This window comes from Callithrix jacchus, chromosome 2 (genome assembly GCF_049354715.1).
Source record: "Callithrix jacchus isolate 240 chromosome 2, calJac240_pri, whole genome shotgun sequence".
In the NCBI taxonomy this organism is placed as follows: Eukaryota; Metazoa; Chordata; class Mammalia; order Primates; family Cebidae; genus Callithrix; species Callithrix jacchus.
In genome coordinates this window covers 10,083,458-10,104,343 of record NC_133503.1, presented here as the reverse complement: position 1 = coordinate 10,104,343, position 20,886 = coordinate 10,083,458, and the positions used below count along the sequence as shown (strand labels likewise).

The following is a 20,886-nucleotide window of genomic DNA, read 5'->3' as shown; positions in this document are numbered from 1 at the left end:
GGCTAATTTTTCATATTTTTAGTAGAAATGGGGTTTCACCATGTTAGTCAGGATGGTCTTGATCTCCTGACCTTGTGATCTGCCTGCATCGGCCTCCCAAAGTGCTGACATTACAGGCATGAGCCACTGCACCCGACTTATAAACTTTTATTTTTAACCAGATGGAGAGAAACACCAGACTCACATAAAATAATTTGCCCAAGGTCAATAAGGAAGCAAGGGAAATAACCCAGAGTCAAAGCCAGGATCCATATTCAGGCGAGGCACTGTGACTCATGCCTATAATCCCAGCGCTTTGGGAGGCCAAGGCAGGAGAAACACTTGAGACCAGGAATTTGAGACCAGCCTGGGCAACAGTGAGACCTCATGTCTAAAAATAATAATTAAAAAAATTAGGTGTGGTGGTGCACACCCGTAGTCCCAGCTACTCAGGAGGCTGAGGTAGGAAGATTGCTTGAGCCCAGGAGTTTGAAGCTGCAGTGAGCCGTGATTGTGCCACTGCACTCCAGCCTGTGGCACAGAGCGAGACCCTGTATCAAATAAAGAAAAAAAAAATCCATGCTCCTCCCAGCAAGCCACTCTGGCTGTGCTGTGGCCTTGCTCTTACTCTTAGGTTTTATCTACCCCAGTTGGAAGGTAAGATGGATATATGGAAGGACAACTGACGACCCACAGTGGGACTCAGGAAAGCTGAGTGGATCAGGAAGCGGGAACTTGCCAATGGCTCTTGAGGGGCAGTGAGAGTGGCTGTAGCTTCAGGGGTGGGCATTTAGACAGGTGAAGCAGAGAGCACAAGGGGGTGCTAGATGGGAAGTGAGAACCAGCTAAGGTACAGAGGTAGAAGTACCTGATTCTGGCCAGGTACGGTGTATCAAAAAAGTACCTGTAACCCCAGCACTTTGGGAAGCCGAGCTGGGTGGATCATCTGAGGTCAGGAGTTCAAGACCAGCCTGATCAATATGGTGAAACCCCATCTCTACTAAAAATACAAAAATTAGCCAGGCGTGGTGGTGCGCACCTATAGTCCCAGGCAGGAGAATTGTTTCAACCTAGGAGGCAGAGGTTGCAATGAGCTGAGATCACGCCACCGCACTCCAGCCTGGGCAATAGAGTGAGATTCCATCTCAAAAAAAGTGGTAACTGATTCCTGAGCAGAACAGAGTGACTGACTAGGCCAGCCTGTGTGGGTGAATGTTGCCTGAGGAAAGGAGACAGGAGGCCAGGCACAGCAGCTAATGCCTATAATTGCAGCCTTTGGGAGGCTGAGGCAGGAGGATCACTTGGGGCCAGGAGTTCGAGACCAGCCTGGGCAACTGTTGGAAACAGATGCTCGGTGCCAAAAAGAAAAATCAGCACTGAGACAAAGGATCTCTCAGCAGGCAATTTTTACTTCCTGGACTGCAGGAAGGGCACCCTCACTAGCCATCTTGACGTAAGAGTACAATGAATAAAGGGAAAGCAGACATATTTATCCCGTACGCATTTGGGGTTGTCCTTACTGCTGTGTCTGATCTCTGTTGGCTGGAGCCAGACCTCACAGTCTAAACTACAACCCGATTGGCTAACAAAACTTTTTTAAACAGGTAAGGGGCATAGGCTGCGAGCTGGGACACGCCTGTGAGCACGTCCAGCACAGACATCTTGGTTAAAGCACAAGGACGTAGAATGTACCACGTGCCTGTAAGCATGGCGTGTCTCACAGCTACACAGGGTAGGGCTTCACAAGGAGTTATTAGCACGCGTATGATTTATTCTCTAACAGGAAACTTTGAAGAGGAACTTTTTACTTCTCACTGCAACATAGCAAGACTCCATTTCTATTAAAAAAAGAAATTAGCCAGGTGCGGTGGTGCACAGCTCTAGCCCCAGCTACTCAGGAGGCTAAAGCAGGAGGGGGATTGCTTGAGCCCAGGAGTTCAAGGCTGTGGTAAGCTGTGATCATGCCACTGCACTCCACCCAGGCAACAGAGCTGTCTCAAAAAGAAAAAAGAAAATTGAGAGTCCGAGGCAGGCGGGTCACCTAGATCAGGAGTTTGAGACCAGCCTGGCCAACACGGTGAAACCCCATCTCTACTAAAAATATAAAAATTAGCCAGGCGAGGTAGTGCACATCTGTAATTCCAGCTGCTCAGGAGGCTGAGGCAGGAGAGGCACTTGAACCCTGGAGACAGAGGTTGCAGTGAGTGACATCATTTCACTGCACTCCAGCCTGGGCGACAGAGTGAGACTCTTGTCTCAAAAAAAAAAAAAAAAGAGAAAAAAGCAAAAAGAAAAGAAAGGGAGACCAGAAACCCTAGGCTTAGCTCCCTCATGGGTTGATCACATCTTTTATTATTTATTTATTTATTTTTTAGACTCATGCTCTGTCGCCCAGGCTGGAGTGCTGGAGGCTGGAGTGCAGTGGCCCGATCTCACATCTGTAACCTCTGCCTCCCGGGTTCAAGTGATTCTCCTGCCTCAGCTCCCTGAGTAGCTGGGATTACAGGCACACACCACCATACCCAGCTATTTTTTTTTTTTTTTTTTTTGTATTTTTAGTAGAGACGAGGTTTTACCATGTTGGCTAGGATGGTCTTGATCTCTTGTGATCCATCCTCCTCAGCCTCCCAAAGTGCTGGGATTACAGGCACGAGCCACCAAGCCCGGCTGATCACACCTTTCAAGAGCAAAGCAAGATGAGTCCCAGGTACTGCTGGAGACTGAAGACTTTTGGGGATGTGAGGGGAGGGAGGCCATGAAAATGAGGCCAGAGGGACAGCAGGGTTTGATCATAAAGTGCCTTGAACATCTGCTCTGAAGCCTGGCCTTGTCAGAGGCAAACGGCAGCCAAAGAAACAGGCACAGGAGCTCCAACCTGCTTTGTCTGCAGTCTCCCCTACCTCTGGCCTCTCTACAGTAGACGAAATGGTAAATTTCCACCTTGTTTAAGCAGTGGTTCTCCAAGTGGGGTCCCTGGACCAGCAGCACTAGGAATGCAAATTCTTTTTTTGAGACAGGGTCTCATCCTGTGGCCCAGGCTGGAATGCAGTGGTGCAATCACAGCTCACTGCAGCCTTGAACTCCTGGGCTCAAGTGATCTTCCTGCCTTGGCCTCCTGAGTAGCTGGGACTACAGGAATGCAAATGATTAGACTCCATCCCAGCTCTGCTACTCGGTCAGAAATTCTGGAGATGGGGCCCAGCAAGCTGTATCTTTTTTAATTTTTTTGGAGACAGAGGCTTGCTCTGTTGCCCGGGCTGGAGTGTACTGGTGCAATCTTGGCTCACTCCAACCTCCGACTCCCAGGTTCAAGCAATGCTCCTGCCTCAGCCTCCTGAGTAGCTGGGACTACAGACATGCACCACCACACCTGGCTAATTTTTGTATTTGCTTTTTTTTTTTTTTTTGAGACAGAGTTTTGCTCTGTCGCCCAGGCTGGAGTGCAATGGCACTGTCTCGCTCACTGCAACCTCTCACTCCTGAGTTCGAGCGATTCTCCTGCCTCAGCCTCCTGAGTGCCTGAGATTACAGGCACCCGCCACCATGCCCGGCTAATTTTTGTATAGTTAGTAAAGATGGGGTTTCACCATGTTGACCAAGCTGGTCTTGAACTCCTGACCTCAGGTAATCCATCCACCTTGGCCTCCCAAAGTGCTGGGATTACAGGCGTGAGCCACTGTGCCCAGCCCCAATTTTTGTATTTTTAGTAGAGACAGGATTTCACCATGTTGTTCAGGTTGGTCTTGAACCCTTGACCTCAGGTGATCGACCTGCCGCAGCTTCCCAAAGTGCTGGGATTACAGGTGTGCGCCACCGTGCCCAGCCCTCTAACCGAACCTTAATAAGGCCTCTAGCTGATCCTTATGCAGGGTTCGGTTTGAGAAGCACTGATTTAAACGCATTTGAGCCCCCAGATGTCATTTGCAGCTTAAAGTCTCTATTTCAGTGGTTCTTGACCTTGGCTCCATATTGGAATCACTTTTAAAATGCTGATGTCTAAAAATACTGGCTGGGCATGGGGGCTCATGTCTGTAATCACAGTGCTTTGGGAGGCAGAGGTGGGAGGATCACTTGAGGCCAGGAGTTTGAGACCAGCCTGGGCAACATGGTAAAACCCTGTCTCCCCTAACGATACAAAGTTTCCCTTTCTCTCTATAAGGAAAGCAAAATAAAATAGAATCACACCCAAGGATTCTGATTTAAGTGGTCCAGATTGGACTGGCTCAAGATTTTAAAAACCATCCAAGGCCATATGCAGTGGCTCACACCTGTAATTCCAGCACCCTGGGAGGTGGAGGTGGGAGGATTACTTGAGGCCAGAAGTTCGAGAGCAGCCTGGGCAATACAGCAAGACAAAAAAAATAAAAAAGTCTATATAGTCCCTACAAAAAACTTAAAAACTAGCCAGGCCTGGTGGTGCATGCCTGTGGTCCCAGCTACTTGAGGGGCTGAAGTGGGAGGATCGCTTGACCCCGGGAGGTCAAGGCTGCAGTGAACTGTGATTGCACCACTGCACTCTGGTCTGGGTGACAGAATGAGACCCTGTCTCAAAAAGAAAGAGTACAGCCACCCGCTTTGTTAATAATTAATGCATGTTTAAGTTGGAGAAGCTGCTCACTGTAAGGTATACAGGAGGCTAATGCACATGTACGGAAAAAGTGATGTCCCATTGGACCAGGGCGGTGGCTATGAAGGTAGGTGCTCAATTGGCCAGGCTTCCGTCCTCAGTGACAGCTAGCACAGGGCAGCAGGACATGGGGAGGCGCTGGAGAGGATGGTTTCCAGCTTGCACAAGTGTCTGGGTGGTGGTGCCTGGCCAGGGGATGGGGCTCCCTGGGAGGACCAGGTTTGAGTGGGAAGATTGTGGAAGTGGAGTCCTGTGTTGGCTCTGTCAGTGTTCAGAGAGCTGCGGAGTCTTCAGAGGGAGAAGTCAGGGTGGCAGTAGGACACGTATAGCTCTCAGGAGACATCGAGGCAGATACAGAGTGGTGGTCCTCGGCAGGGAGGCTGAAGGGGATGAGATGGCCCGGGGCTTGCCAGAGAGCAAGAAGGGAATAGCCAAGGAAAGGATGGGCTTCGGAAGAGGCTCCCACAGCAGGACCAGCGAGGGCACTGGCAGGGAGGAGGAAGGAGAGCCTGGTAAGACCTCTGTTTCGTTTTTTGTATTTTTGAGACAGCGTCTTGCTCTGTCACCCAGGCTGGAGTGCAGTGGCACAATCATAGCTCACTGCAGCCTTGAGCTCCTGAGGTCAGCCTCCCGAGTAGCTGGAGGAACAGGCCCATGCCACCACACCCAGTTAATTTTTCTGTAGAGACAGTGTCTCACTATGTTGCTCAGGCTGGTCTCTAACTCCTGGCCTCAAGCAAGCCTCCCAAAGTGCTTGGACTTCAGGTGTGAGCCACTGAGCCTGGTTGAGAATTCTGGACTCCCAGAGAAAGAGTGGGTTAAGACAAAGAAAGGCCCGAGGGCTGGGGGAAAAACTAGAAGAGCACTGTGAAGTGGGCGCCGGATTTCGCAAGGAGCGGGTCAGTCAGAGGTGAGCTCATGACAGCAGAGTCAGCACAGGGGTGAGGCTGGGGTGTGTGGGCGTGTGGGGGCGCTGAGAGAGGAGGGGGAGGGAAAGAGGGAGAGTGAGCAAGTGTAGTTGACGCTTTCAAGGGAAGAAACCATCTGGAAGGGACACGGGGTCAAGGGGATGTTTGATAAGGAACTTGCGGCTGCGTGAGAGTGAAACAGCAGTGTCTACACAGCCGGGACCCTTTGCAGCGAGCCACGGCCAGCCTGTCTGCAGCAGCAAGGAGCATGCGTGCGAGGCTGCGTGCACCTGCCGAGGTCGCTGTGCAGAGCGGCCAACAGCAGACGCAGGCAGTCGGGTGGGCACCGCTGGGCTGCTCACCAGCCGAGCAAGCTTGAGGCAAAGAGCCAAACTTGTTTGTGTCTTAGTTTTTCGCCCGTAAAGTAGGGATGCTGATAATTATCACAACTCATTCTCACTCTTACATAGTGTTATGTATTTATAATACATATTATATATAATGCATATGATTATATAATATATGTAATGCCTTGTTGCTTCCACACCCTGGTCCCAGCTCTGCCTTCTTCCAACTCTGAATAATAATTATATATTTATAATATATGATTCTATATTATAATATTTATATATACAATTCTTTATAATATAGAATCATATATTATGAATATGTATTATACGTATTTATATAACAATATATATTATATATTTATACATTATATATTATAAACAATTTATTTGTTAAAGTATTATAAATATAAATGTATATTTAATTTATAGTTTATATATAATCTTTATATATTACAATATATATTTTGTATATTTATACTTATAATATATAGTCATATATTTCCATAAATATGTGACTATATATATTGTAAATATAAAATACATGTATTATTACATATAAAGATTATAGCGATTATAATATATAAATTAATATAATTAATATATATTCTCTATATAAAGATTATATAGAATCTTTATATATAGAATATTAATCTTCATATTCATAATAAAGATCGTATATAAAATATAAATTATCATGTATGGTATATATTAAATATATAAACATATATTTATATATTATGTGTAATATATATTATATAAATATATAAGTATATACTATATGAAATTTATATGATACATAAAATATGTATACTTACATGTTTATATATATTTATGTATTTTTTATAATATATATTTATATTATATGTATTTTATGTATCATATATAAATTTTATATAGTATATATTTACATATTATATGTAAATATTTATATTGATATATAAATATAAAAATGTATGTTTATATTTTATATATAATATATTTAATAATATATAAAGATTATATATTAAATATAAAGATTATATTTACATCTAGAATATATACAATTATCCCTATTTTACAGATTTAGAAATATATATATAAATCTGTAAATCTCTATATGTGTATATTTACCCTTTTAGGTCCTCACAGCAAGCCTATGAGGTAGGTGTTATGGGGATTGAGTTGACATATATAAAGTGGCCAGGTGTAATGGTTCATGCCTGTAATCCCAGCACGTTGGGAGGCCAAAGCGGGAGGATCCCTTGAGCTCAGGAGTTCAAGACCAGCCTGGGCAAGTTAGTGAGCCTTTGTCTCTACTAAAAATAAGAATAACAGAGGCTGGGCATGGTGGCTCAAGCCTGTAATCCCAGCACTTTGGGAGGCCGAGGCGGGTGGATCACGAGGTGAAGAGATTGAGACCATCCTGGTCAACATGGTGAAACCCCGTCTCTACTAAAAATACAAAAAATTAGCTGGGCACGGTGGCGCGTGCCTGTAATCCCAGCTACTCAGGAGGCTGAGGCAGGAGAATTGCCTGAACCCAGGAGGTGGAGGTTGTGGTGAGCGGAGATCGCGCCATTGCACTCCAGCCTGGGTAAAAAGAGTAAAACTCGGTCTCAAAAAAAAAAAAAAAAAAGAATAACAAAAAGAATCTGAAGTGCTTATAAGAGTGCTCAGCACATTGTCCACACTAGTTCTATGTGCAACGAGTCTCCTTCTGCATCAACGAGGGAAACTAAAAACCCATGGAAGATTCTTTCGGCTGTCTCAATCCTGCCAATGGGCCAGGCACGGTGGCTCCCACCTATAATCCCAGCACTTCAGGAAGCTAAGGCCAAAGTGGGAGGATCGCTTGAGGCCGGGAGTTTGAGAGCAGCCTGGGCAACATAGCAAGACCCTGTCTCTACGAAAAATAAACATAAGCAATCAATCCCGCAAATGTCTCCAGAAGGTCTGAAATGTGAGGGGCTTCGACTTGCCCTTCTGGAATGTCAGCTCCATGAAGAGAGAGCGACTATAGTGCACAGCATCTGGAGAGCCCAGACCGCGGTCGGCATGGCCTGGCTTGTAGCAGGCCCTCAGTATTTGTTGGGTGGATAAACAGAAGGATGGGTGCATTATTGGGGCCTCTGACGCCTTCTACTCCAGCCCCATCTGAAGGATCCGGTTTTTTAATTGTTCCTTTTTTTTCTTTTGAGACGAAGTCTTGCTCTGTCACCCGGGCTGGAGTGTAGTATCAAGGTCTCAGCTCCTCCGCTGAATCTGCAACCTCCGCTTCCCAGATTCAAGGGATTCTCCTGCCTCAGCCTCCCCAGTAGCTGGAATTACAGGCACCTGCCACCATGCCTGGCTAATTTTTTTGTATTTTTAGTAGAGATTGGGTTCACCATATTGGTCAGGCTGGTCTCAAACTCCTGACCTCAGGTAATCCACCCGCCTTGGCCTCCAAAAGCCTCCCAAAGTGTTGGGATTACAGGTGTGAGCCACTGCACCAGCCAGTATCAGTTTTTTTCTAACACATCCCAACTAAGCGGCCATCCACTCTCTGCTTGCATACCTCTCATGATGGGGAGGTCACTACCCTTCCCACCTGCCCCACCAAGGGGGCATATTCTCCTTCTGGGTGGTTCCAGTGGATGCCCTGTCCAGTGGCCCTCCTTGGTCCCAGCTCTGCCTTATTCCAGTTCTGAAGGTGGCGAGCCTCTCCAAACCGTCTCCTGTGTACTCTCAACTCAGCACCTAGAGGGTTCCTAGAAAAAAGTTACATCTGGCCAGACACCGTGGCTTATGCCTGTAATCTCAGCACTTTGGGAGGCCAAGGCAGGAGCATTGCCTGAACCCAAAAGTTCAAGAGCAGCCTGGGCAACATTGCAAGACCCCGACTCTATTCTTTTATTCTTTTTTTTTTTTTTTTTTTTGAGATGGAGTCTTGCTCTGTCACCCAGGCTGAAGTGCAGTGGCATGATCTCGGCTCACTGCAACCCCCAATTCCCGGGTTCAAGTGATTCTCCTGCCTCAGCCTCCCAGTAGCTGGGATTATGGGCATGCGCCAATATGCCCAGCTAATTTTTGTCTTTTTAGTAGAGACGGGGTTTCACTCTGTTAGCTAGGCTGGTCTTGAATACCTCACCTCCGCCTGCGTCAGCCTCCCAAAGTTCTGGGATTACAGGTGTGAGCCACTGCACCCAGCCATTGACTCTATTCTTGTAAAAAAAAAAATTTTTTTTAAAGTTACATCTGATCTTTTATTTATTTTTCTCTTCTGTATTCCTGAGACAAGGTCTAAGATCCTCCTACCTTGGCCTCCCAGGGTGCTGGGACTACAGGTGTGAGCCACCGTGCCCAGACTTTTTTTTTGTTATTTGAGACAGGGTCTCACTCTGTTTCCCCGTCTAGAGTGCAGTGGTGTGATCACAGCTCCCTGCAGCCTCAAACTCCTGGGCTCAAGTGATCCTCCCGCCTCAGCCTCCCAAGTAGCTGGGACTACAGGCGCTTGCCACCCTATATCTGATCTTGTCCCACCTCTACTCAAAGCCTTCCAGCTGCTGCCAGCTCAGAGTAAACCTCCAGGCCCTTTCCTGGCCCGCAGGGCCATCTGGAAAGCTACCTCTCACTGCCAGCAGGCTCTCTCTCCATCCCAGTGTGAGTTGAGACACATTGACCATCACACCGACATGCCCGCAGTTTTTGCTTTTATTGGTCAAGAATTCTTTACAAAACCCACACTCACACACCCACACACACACGATGCCTGCCCTGCTGTGGTCACTCCGGCCCTGGTCTCTCCTGGGATCAGACCCTCCTGGCCTCTTCCAGGGGGAGCCGTCCTGCAGCCTCTCCGGGTCAGCAGTGAAGGAGCAGAGAGAGGGAACCTCCTTTTCTGCTTCTCTGCTCATGAATAGAGGTCCGTGCCCCCCCATGGGGGAGCAGGTGGAGGGGACAGAGAAACAGCCTCCTCTTCCCACCGTTGAGCCCCCGGAGTTGCCACCCTAGGCCCCCAGTGTCACAGCTGCCAAGGCCTGGAGCTCATCTGCTGATTGAACCTTCCCCACCCCCATTTTGTAGATTGAAACAAAGAGGTCCAAAGACAGGGGACGAGTCTCCCAAGGTCATGGTGCTGGAGCACAGCGGCAGAGCAGAGATGGGGCTCGGCTCTTCTTGGCCTCCAGGAGGTGGGAAGCATGAAACCTGGACCCTGCTCGACCCCCAAGGGAAGGGTAGAGCCAGGGCCTGGGGCAGGGAGGGAGTGCCCAGAGATTATCCCTGGAGCCCATGCCCCAGGGCAGCTGAGTGAACAGCAGGGTGTGGCCAGGACTATAAGGGTTTGCCAAGGGTGCCCTCTGTGACTGCACGCGTGGCTTGTTCAGGGATGCGCCCCGGGTCAGTCAGGATACTGGTAGATGTGCCCAGCTGGCGTAGAGAGTTCAGGACAGCTAGGAGGGAGACAGAGAGAGAGACACCTCCTGCGGTCAGGGCCCTCCCCTTGGACACTGGAACCAAAGGGATGGGGGAGGTCCCCGTTGGCAAGACTGTCCCCTCCTAGAACCTCTGTGCAGGCATCTGATGCATGGAGGGGCATCTGGGGTATAGGAGGTGGCTACAACCCCAGGCTGTGTTGAAGGCAAGCTGGATGTGGGGTCTAAGCAGGGCGGAACACCACCCCACCCCTGAGGCTGGGACCCTCTAGCAGGCAGGGAGATGGCTCACGTACTTGGCCGGAGAGCAGGCAGAGAGCAGTACTGGTCCAGCCAGGCCAGCGAGGTCTGGCGGAGGGTGTGCACGCTTGCTGTGGACACCATCCCGTTGAAGGACTCGAACAGAGGCCGGATGAGGATGCTGAACTGGGCCCAGGTCAAGGAGCTGCCTGTGGTCTAGCTGGTACCCCACCCCACGTGGAGCCCTAAGGCCCAGTTCAAACCCGGGGAAGAAAGGACCTGAACACCGTCTAACCTTGAACCCCAGGGACTCTTGCTGCAGCCCCTACTTCTTCTTTCTTTCTTTTTTTTGAGACAGAGTTTCGCTCTTGTTGCCCAGGCTGGAGTGCAGTGGCACAATCTCAGCTTACTGCAACCTCTGCCTCCCGGGTTCAAGTGATTCTCCTGCCTCAGCCTCCCAAGTAGCTGGGATTACAGGCATGAGCTACCATGACTGGCTAATTTTGTATTTTTAGTAGAGACAAGATTTCTCCATGTTGGTCAGGCTGGTCTGGAACTCCTGACCTCAGGTGATCCACCCGCCTCAGCCTCCTAAAATGCTAGGATTACCCCAGCTTTCTGGCTCTCAGTCCCCTCCTCGTGGCCCCTCCTCAGCCCCTCCTCTGGGCTGAACCATCCCCCATCCCTGAGCTCCCTTCCCTGGTTCAGTCAAGAACTTGGCCCCTCAGTCAGGTCAGGGAGTGGATTCCAAGTCTTCTCTAGGTCTCACTCTAGAGTTCAGGTTCCCCCAAACTGCCCTCGGGACTCCTGAGGTCAGGGCCGTTGCTCCCCTTACCCAAAGAGTCCTTCCTCAGTTTCCCTCTCTGCTCCCAGCTTTCCATCCCTGGGCAATTCTGCAGCCCAAGATGGCCAGGGCATGGAAGCAGGGGGCAGAACCAGAGCCCGTCCCCTGGGAGCAGCTCTGAGCCTGCCTGGCCTGGAGAGCTAGGCCTACATCCCTGAACAGCCTCATCTCGTCCCGCTACAGCCCCTACAGCCCCCAAGCCATGGGCTCGAGGGAGGATACCACCCAGAACTTCCAGTTGTGCAGCGTACGGGTTCGGACGTAGTCATCAAACATATCTCGCATCTGGTCAAAACGCTGGTGGGTGATGGGTACCCCTGTGGCGGGCAGCTGCTGCTGGCATAGGCTGGGGGCAGGGCAGGGGTCAGGGTCTGGGGGTCAGGCGGCATGCCCCTCTGGTCCCAGCACCCGCCTGGACCCTGCCTACTTAATGGCGGCGTTGAGCTCCTCGATCTCGTCCCGCAGCTGCTGGGCCTCCTCCTGCAAGCTCGCGCGCTCCTGCTGTAGCATGAGGATGTACTCGGCGGTCTTCTGCAGCGTGGTAGCTTTGCTCACCTGCAGACGCCACCAGGGGGGCTCAGGCAGGTGCTGGAGGCTGCACCCTGGGACCCACTGAGGCACTAGGGTGGGAGGAGGCAGGAGTGTCTGGATCGCTCCCCTGTGATTGGGTCTTAGGTGGGGGGGATCCAGAAGGGGGCCCTGTGGTTTTGGGGGTGCCAGCCTGGGTCTGGGGCTCACCTTGAGGCTGGGCTGCGCACTGAGTGTGCTCACAAGTCCATGAAGAGTGTCAAACCCCAGCTTGATGTTAAAGCGCCGCTTCTGCTCCGCAGAGATGTGTGTGATGCGCCGGTTCTCCGTCTCGGGGAGGAGAGAGGGTGGGGCTGAGCCTGGGAAGGAGCCTGAGAGGGACTGGGGGAGGCAAACCGATCTTGGGGTTGGGGGTGGTGCCCACCTTGTTGCTGTCTGGACGGCCCCGGCTGAGGGTGGCTTGTGGGGGAGAGACGCGGACGCTCAGAGTCCCAGGGCCGGGCATGGAGCTGAGGTCCCCTGACAGCCGCCGCTCGCTGCCTGTGGGAGGGACAGACAGATCCAGAGAAAGACCGAACCCTAACCCTAACCCTAACCCTAACCCAGGGGAAAGGTCCCCATCACCTCCTTCCTCTCATCCCGGCCCCAGACCCAGTCCCCTTCCTCTTCCTCCTCTTCCCCCAATCCCCTAGACTCCCCCAATCCCTGCAACCCCTCTCTTTACCGCTGTGCGCTGGGGGTGAGAGCCGCTCTACTTTGGGGACAAGCAGGGGCCTGGAAGGGGCCAGCGTGGCCGGGCCTGGAGGTGGCCGGGGCGGTGTAGGGGCCGGGGTCGGGGGAAGGAATGTGCAGGGGAATTCAGGGACCTTCTCCTGCTGGGGTGGAGAAGGGTGGAGAGTCGTGGTGAAGCCCGCGGTCAGTGGCCCACCGCCCGGTGCCCGAGATCTTACCGGGGATCCTGGGGACCGGAGGACGGTGCTGGCCACAGGAGGTGGCTCCAGGGGTTGCTCTGGCTTGGCTGTGCAGGGTAGGACCATAAGGCTGCTTGGGCAGGTCCACCCGAGGCCTCTCTCAAGACCCCAGCCTGCCCCTCCCAAAAGCCCACACCCCTTTTAGGTACGGGACCCACGTCCCTCATTCCTCAACGCTCTGTCCCTCAAACTGAACCTGCCCCTTCACCTTCAGCTTCTGCTCCCATAAACCCCGTCCTCCCCACCCGCGACCTCCCTCCCTGGACTTGCCTCTCCCCGTTGCTGGCCCTCCCATCTCACCTGCAGTGAGCAGCTGTGTGAGGCAGGGGTTGCAGCTCCCTGCCATGCTGGGGGGGCTGGCAGTGGCAGGGGCCAAGGTAGGGGGGCTGGCTTTCTGTCCCCTAGGGGATGGGGTGGGGGGCTTGCCTCTGGGGATGGAGAAGCAAGGCCCATAGGCAGGCTCTGGATACCCCGAGGGTAGAAGCTCTATGGGGAAGGGGGTGGGGGCTGGGCTGGGCACAGGCTGTGGGGTGGATGGGAAGGCTGCAGGAGCAGGCAGCAGGGACACTCCCGGGGCAGGAGGGACGGTGGGGAAGGGAAACCTGGGAGAGAAGAGAGGCTCTTCCTGCAGCAAAGCAGCGGGTGGTGTCATGGGATGGAAGGGAGGTGGGGGGCAGGGCTCAAGGCCTGGCACCTTGGCAGGGTGAGGGTAATGCATCAGAGGTGGGGGTGCAGGAAGGGGTGGGAGCCTGGGCTTGGGGTCTTCAGGAAGGAGGAAATCAGAACTCGGGAAGGTGCTGGAGTCCAAGGGGCCAGGGCAGCTGTTCCGAGCCTGCTTGTGGGGACAGACAGACACTTAGAGGGCAGGGGAGAGAGCCAACCCTGGCAGCCATCCAGGCTTCCCCTGCCCTGCCTTGGCTGAGCTCTGGACTGGGCACTGGGGAGAGACAGGAGAAATAAGTCCCACCTTCCAACACATGCAGGAGTACGTACACACACAGAGAACAGGGGAATTATGAGAGGAGGGAGTAGAATATGTTTACGCATAACGCAGGCACAGCAGAGCGTCAGTCTTCCTGCCCATCCATTTGTCTCCTGAATAACTTACCCATCCATTCACTAACTTGTTCACCAATCTATCCACCAACCCACCCATCCATTCATCATCCACCCATCCACTAACTTGTCCACCAATCCATCCACTAACCGACCCACCCATCCATTCATCATCCACCCATCCACTAACTTGTCCACCAATCCATCCACTAACCAACCCACCCATCCATTCATCATCCACCCATCCACTAACTTGTCCACCAATCCATCCACTAACCAACCCACCCATCCATTCATCATCCACCCATCCACTAACTTGTCACCAATCCATCCACCAACCACCCCTCCTATCCAGTCATCATCCATCCACTAATTTATCCACCGATCCATCTACTAACCCACCCACCCATCCAGTCATTATCCATCCATTCACTAACTTGCCCACCAATCCATCCACCAACTCATCCACCCATCTTTTAATCATCCATTCATCCACTAACTGTCCACCAATCCATCCACTAACCAATCCACCCATCTTTTCATCATCCATCCATCCACTAACTTGTCCACCAATCCATCCACCAACCATCCCTCCCATCCAGTCATCATCCATCCACTGATTTATCCACCGATCCACCCAACAACCAACCCACCCATCCATTCATCATCTATTCATCCACTAACTGGTCCACCAATCCATCCACCAACCAACCTTCCCATCCAGTCATCAATTGTCCATCTACTAATTCATCCGCCAGTCTCTCTATCCACCCATCTTCCATTTATTCACCTATTTATCAATCTATGAACTAGCTCATCTAGCACTCTCTCCACCATCCCACCAGATATTAACGCATTAACTAATCCATCCAACCATCTATGCTTCCTTCATTCATCCACCAACCCATCCATAATCCATCCATCCACCATCTATATATTTACAAGCCACTCAACCACCCACCAGCCCATTCACTGATTCATTGAAGTACTCATCTGTGTATCCATCCACCAGACCATCCATCCAACCAACCACTCACCCACCCATATATCCACCAACCCACATGTGCCTCCACCACCGTCTAAGACGCATCTATCAGTTCACCAACACACCCATTCAGATGCACACTTGCTCATTCGTTCAGTCACTGACTCACTCACTGGACATCCATTCACCGAGTGCTGTTGTGTGCCTGCGCTGCATTAGGTATAGAAAATGCAGTGGTGAGCAAACACAGCCCTTCCAGTAAGGAGCTCACTGTCTGCTGAAGGAGACACCCCTCAACAACCAGCTACAATGAGCACTTGAAAAGTCTGATGATGGAGGGGAAGGCCTATAACCAAGCAGCAGGAAGCAACATCTGAATTGCACCTGGGGACCAGGCGTGATGGCTCGTGCCTGTAATCCCAGCGCTTTGGGAGGCCAAGGTGTTCGGACTCCTGAGGTCAAGAGTTCGAGACCAGCCTGGCCAACATGGTGAAACCCCATCTCTACTAAAAACACAAAAATAAGCTGGAAATAGCTTGAACACAGGAGATGGAGGTTGCAGTGAGCAGAGATTGTGCCACTGCACTCAATCCTGGGTGACAGAGTGAGACTCTGTCTCAAATAATAATAATAATTAATAATAATAATAATAATACTTGCACTGGGAATTCATGAACCAAAATGGTAGATTCACGGTTTCCTAAACATCTGTGCTCGGCTTTCTTCCCAATGCTTTTGTTCCTGCTATTCTCCCATTTGGCTTGCCCTCGGCCAGTCTCTTCTGTACAAAGCTGACCTATTCTCTAAGGCCCAGAAACCCCCCTCCTCCAGGAAGTCTTCTAGAAGCAATGGGCCTTGGCGGAGCTTACACTGTGGTCCCCATGCCCTTAGCTTTTTCCCACAACCGCTTTGTCCAGTTCTGCTTCACAGTGTCCCTCCCAGAGGATGGAGATGGGGCCTTTCTTCCCCTCTAGTCTCCAAGCAGAAGACCACACACCCAGGGAGTCCAGCACCTCCTGGACATAAGCAGGGCAGGACCGGCTCTGAAGTGAGCTAGACAGGGCTGGATGGGCTGGGGTGAACTTACCTGCAGACGGCTGTGTCCAGAGAGGTGGGTCATGCCTGTGGAAGTGGGGGGCACCTCGGGGCCCAGGGTCCCACTGCTGAAGAGGGAGTCAGCCACGGGGCTGAAGCTGGAGGGCTCTGGGAAGTTTGAAGTCATGGGCGTCTGTGGGGGGCGGGAGTTGGTAAAGAAATCTGTAATTCAGACACACAGAGCAATAACAGTTAGGGCCAGGGCTATGGCTGGGAAACAGCTGGGAGGAGAGTGGCCTGTCCCCAGCCTTGGCGGGTGGGGACCTGGGGGCCAGCGGGTGGGAGGTGGGGGTCCCTTCCACAGGAGATTGTGAAACTGGAAGGGTTTCTGTCTCAAGGGAAGCAGCAACCGTCTTGGGTGGATTGAGCGGCGTGGGAATAGCAGGGGATTGTGGGTGTGAACAGGGACCCCAGGAACAGCCCCTCCCTCCCCAGCCCCAGGTTTAGCTCAGGGAGTCCCCTCCCTATCCCCTGGTGGCTCCCCTTCCCTGATCTGCTGGAGGTACAGAAAGGGGGTGCCCAAAGACAGTTCCCCGGGTGGAAAAGGGGTGCGGTTGGTACAAGGCGGGGGGAGGTCTGGGATGGGATGGGCCCCAGGGTGGCAGAAGTTCAAGGGGTGAGTTGGAGATGAGAGGGGACACGAGGTCATTGGTTCTGGCACAAGTTTGGTTTGTTGGAAGGTCAATAGGTGAAGCCTAGGAGTGGGGTGAAGAGTGTAATGGGGCTAGAGGGCCTAAGGGTGGGCTCCGAGTGGGGTGGGGGAGAGGGGGATTAAGGGTGGGCTCCGAGTGGGGTGGGGGAGAGGGGGACTAAGGGTGGGCTCCGATTGGGGTGGGGGAGAGGGGGGCCTAAGGGTGGGCTCCGAGTGGGGTGGGGGAGAGGGGGGTCTAAGGGTGGGCTCCGAGTGGGGTGGGCTCCGAGTGGGGTGGGGGAGGTGGGGCCTAAGGGTGAGCTCCAAGTGGGGTGGGGGAGAGGGGGGCCTAAGGGTGGGCTCCGAGTGGGGTGGGGGAGAGGGGGGTCTAAGGGTGGGCTCCGAGTGGGGTGGGCTCCGAGTGGGGTGGGGGAGGTGGGGCCTAAGGGTGAGCTCCAAGTGGGGTGGGGGAGAGGGGGGCCTAAGGGTGGGCTCCGAGTGGGGTGGGGGAGAGGGGGACTAAGGGTGGGCTCCGAGTGGGGTGGGGGAGAGGGGGACTAAGGGTGGGCTCCGAGTGGGGTGGGGGAGAGGGGGGCCTAAGGGTGGGCTCCGAGTGGGGTGGGGGAGAGGGGGGTCTAAGGGTGGGCTCCGAGTGGGGTGGGCTCCGAGTGGGGTGGGGGAGGTGGGGCCTAAGGGTGGGCTCCGAGTGGGGTGGGGGAGAGGGGGGCCTAAGGGTGGGCTCCGAGTGGGGTGGGGGAGAGGGGGGCTGGGAAGCCTGTAACAGCTGGGGGAGGCAGCAGGCGGATTGTTTGGGGTGCGGGTTGTGTAAGTCCTGGGCTATTCTGGTTTTGGGAAGCAGCTACCCACGGCCTGACCACATCCCCGGCCTGGGCGCCTCCCGCCCACCCGCTCCCTTCCGGGCACCTTTCTCTGACCCTGACCAGCCTGTGGTCCGTGCCAGCTCCCGAGGCCTCCCGGTCTGGGCAGATCTGACCCCGCTGTGACAGCTCCCTACAGGCCTGGGTTGGCCCCAGCTCCCCGCTTTTTCCCTCCAGCACCCCTGCCAGGAGAGCTGCTCAGGAGCTCCTAGGAGCCACCTCCACGGAGACCAGGATAAAGTCACCAAGGAATTGCTAGATAAGGTCACCCAAACCCAGAACCCACTAGGGGGTCAAGTGTGTGTGTGTGTTTGTGTGCTCCCCCCCAACCCCAACCCCAATCCCCAGAAACAGAGTTGTGCCATGTTGCCTAGGCTGGTCTCAAACTCCTGAGCTCAAGCCATCCTCCTGCCTCAGCCTCCCAAAGTGTTGGGATTATAATGAGCCTGAGTGGGAGATGGCAGGGGACTCTGGATGTGAACAGGGACCCCTGCCCAGTCCCAGGCTTAGCTCAGAAGTCCCCCTCCCTATCCGCTGGTGACTCCCATTTCCTGATCTGGTGGTATAGAAAGGGGTGCCCAGACAGAGTGTTGGGGTGGGAAAGGGGTGCAGGACCAGCAGAGGGGGTCAGCCACTGTGCCCTGCTGTCGCCCAGGCTGGAGTGCAGTGGCGCCATCTCAGCTCACTGCAGCCTCTGCCTCCTGGGTTCAACGGATTCTCATGCCTTGGCCTCCTGAGTAGCTGGGACTACAGGCATTCATCACCACACTAAGTCATTTTTTGTATTTTTTTTAGCAAAAACGGGTTTTGCCATGTTGCCCAGGCTGATCTCAAACTCCTGAGCTCAAGCCATCCTCCCACCTTAGCCTCCCAAAGTGCTGGGATGACAGGTGTGAGCCTTCACGTGTGGCCCTATATGTCACAAGTGGCTCTGCTTTTTGGGAGTGTGCAGGGCCTGTGGGTGCAGTGGCTGAATCCTGGAGTCTCAGCGTGGGGTCTGCACATCTGTCTGCCCCCTGGGTATCTGCCGCTCCGTCTGAGGCTACGTGAACCTGTCCTGCCGTGACGACATGGAGCACGCGCGTCTGCTCTGCGCCTGTCCATGTGTCTAACCCCATGGTGAGAAGGTTGCTTTCCCGCGGCCTTTTCTTTCCTTTTCAAGACAGAGTCTCGCTCTGTTGCCCGGACTGCAGTGCGGTGGTGTGATCTATGCTCCCTGCAACCTCTGCAGTGAGCAGAACCCCTCCTGGGTTCAAGCGACCTTCCTGCCTCGGCCCCTGAGAAGCTGGGACTACCTGTGCCCCTGCTGCCTTTCTTTAAAAGGGATACCAGGCTGGGTGGGGTGGCTCATGCCTGTAATCCCAGCATTTTGGGAGGTCCATGTGGGCACATTAGGAGGTCAGGAGTTCGAGACCAGCCTGGACAATGTGGGGAAACCCTGTCTTTACTAAAAATACAAAAAATTAGCCAGGCACAGTGGCGAGCACCTGTAATCCCAGCTACTTGGGGAGCTGAGGCAGGAGAAACGCTAGAACCCAGGAGCAGAGATTGTGCCATTGCACTCCAGCCTAGGCGATAGAGCAAGACTCATTCTCAAGAACAAAAAAAGAGAAAATAAAATAAACATAAATAAATAAATGCAAAAATTATCCAGGTGTGGTGATGGGTACCTGTAATCCCAGCTACTCGGGAGGCTGACACAGGAGAATCACTTGAACCCGGGAGGTAGAGATTGCAGTGAGCCGAGATCGTGCCACTGCACTCAGCCTGGGCAACAGAGCAAGACTCTGTCTCAAAAAAAAAGGGGGGGACCACTAGGTGACAGATGGAGAGTGGTCACTGCTGCTCCTCACCTTCCAGGGTCCATAGGGCCTGTCACTAGGCCCCTGAGGCCCTGGCTCTGCTGGGCCAGGCTCCAGGCCGCCGAGGGCCAAGGGCCCCTCCCTGCTCACGGCTATGGCCCACTCCCTGGGGCCTGGGGAAGGGTTATGGGGCAGCAAGCCCCTCTCATCCCTGAGTCGCCAGCCACCCCCTTACCATTGTTGTCCCCACGCTGCCTTGAGAGAAGTTGCTTCCCAGCCTGAACTGCTCACCAGGCCCCAAGTCCCTCCCTAGCCTCTGTCCCCTCCACGAATGTGACCGGCCATCCTCTCCCTGAGCTTCTCTGCCTCTGGCTGCCTCCCTGACCACCCCCTCCCCCCACCACCAGGCCCGCTGCCTCCATAGAGTTTTGGTCCCCTCCCTGGGTTTCCAGCCGGACTTCCCCATGGGGGGCTCTTGGGGACAATGAGAGCTGCTGTGCGCTCTGCCCTTTGGATGCAGGTAGTGTTTGATATGGGAGGGCCAGACAAGCCACCTCTTCTGTGTGGGCCACACTTGTCCCCCCACACCCCAGCAGCCACCTGCGCTTGCCAGACCTTGCCTTCTAGCCCCAGTCCCTTCTGGTCTTGCCCAGACCCCAGGCTGGGGTGGCTGGGCTCCTACCTGTGGTGGGGGGCGGTGCGCCCAGATAGGGCCGCTGCCCTCCCAGGCTGGGCTGCTCCCAGGGCACTGCCATGCACACTTCTGCCCCGGGGCAGCCCCTACACCCGCCCAGGGCTGGAGCAGGGCTGGGGGTGGTTCCTCATTCCCTAGTCCCCGCCCCATAGGCCACCACCTCTTGACTGACAGGCCCAGGACCCTGCGGGGAAGGAGTTAGGAGGTCACCAAACCTTTTTTCTTTTTTTTTTTTTTTTGAGACAGGGTCTTGAACTCTCGCCCAGTCTGGAGTGCAATGGCATGATCTGAGCTCACTGCAAACTCCACCTCCCAGGTTCAAGCGATTCTCCTGCCTCAGCCTCCCCACTAGCTGGGATTACAGGCGCATACCACCATACCTAGATAATTTTTTTGTATTTTTAGTAGGGATGGGGTTTCGTCATGTTGGCCAGGCTGGTCTCAAACTCCTGATCTCAAGTGATCCAGTGGCCTCGGCCTCCCAAAGTGCTGGGTTTATAGGCGTGAGCCACTGCGCCCAGCAGGAGGTCACTAGGACTAAGCCTTAATCCCAGGGACCCTCTTTCTGTCTCCGGGGGGCTTGGATGATACAGGCTGAGCCCAGATATCTACCTGGCCCGCACATGGCTCTGGGAGCCCCTAAATATGTGGCTATTGGGAATAGTCTGCAAGACCTATGGTGAAATGAAGGCCAGCTGGGAGATCCACTGTGAAAACAGAGGCATTTGTCCACATGTGCTTTTACCGACAGGAGCACCTCTGGCAGGACCATGAGGAGTCAGGAACTTGGTGGCTCTGGGGTCAGGAGAGGGAGGTAGGGACATTCACTACTTACAAAAAAAATGCTTTAGGCCAGGCGTGGTGGCTCATGCCCATAATCCCAGCATTTTGGGAGGCCCTGGTA

At 53.2% G+C, this 20,886-nt stretch overlaps 1 protein-coding gene across 28 annotated transcripts in view; it reads right to left on the bottom strand.

Moving 5' to 3' along the window:
* Nucleotides 1-9,518: 9,518 nt before the first annotated feature.
* The window catches only part of MLXIPL (MLX interacting protein like), a 52,095-nt gene continuing 40,727 nt past the window's right edge, over nucleotides 9,519-20,886 (bottom strand). For 10 of the 28 annotated variants that reach the window (XM_035279999.3, XM_078354997.1, XM_078355002.1 and 7 more), the window contains 9 exons: nucleotides 15,970-16,139; nucleotides 13,142-13,676; nucleotides 12,595-12,888; nucleotides 12,295-12,410; nucleotides 12,081-12,200; nucleotides 11,770-11,897; nucleotides 11,565-11,688; nucleotides 10,555-10,684; nucleotides 9,519-10,276 (listed from right to left, as the gene is read on the bottom strand). In XM_035279999.3, coding sequence (XP_035135890.1) covers nucleotides 10,158-10,276; nucleotides 10,555-10,684; nucleotides 11,565-11,688; nucleotides 11,770-11,897; nucleotides 12,081-12,200; nucleotides 12,295-12,410; nucleotides 12,595-12,888; nucleotides 13,142-13,676; nucleotides 15,970-16,139 — 1,736 coding nt within the window. In that variant the 3' untranslated portion in view covers nucleotides 9,519-10,157. The remainder of the gene's footprint in view (nucleotides 10,277-10,554; nucleotides 10,685-11,564; nucleotides 11,689-11,769; nucleotides 11,898-12,080; nucleotides 12,201-12,294; nucleotides 12,411-12,594; nucleotides 12,889-13,141; nucleotides 13,677-15,969; nucleotides 16,140-20,886) is intronic. The other 18 variants (XM_078354990.1, XM_078355007.1, XM_078355021.1 and 15 more) reach the window with 5 other exon arrangements.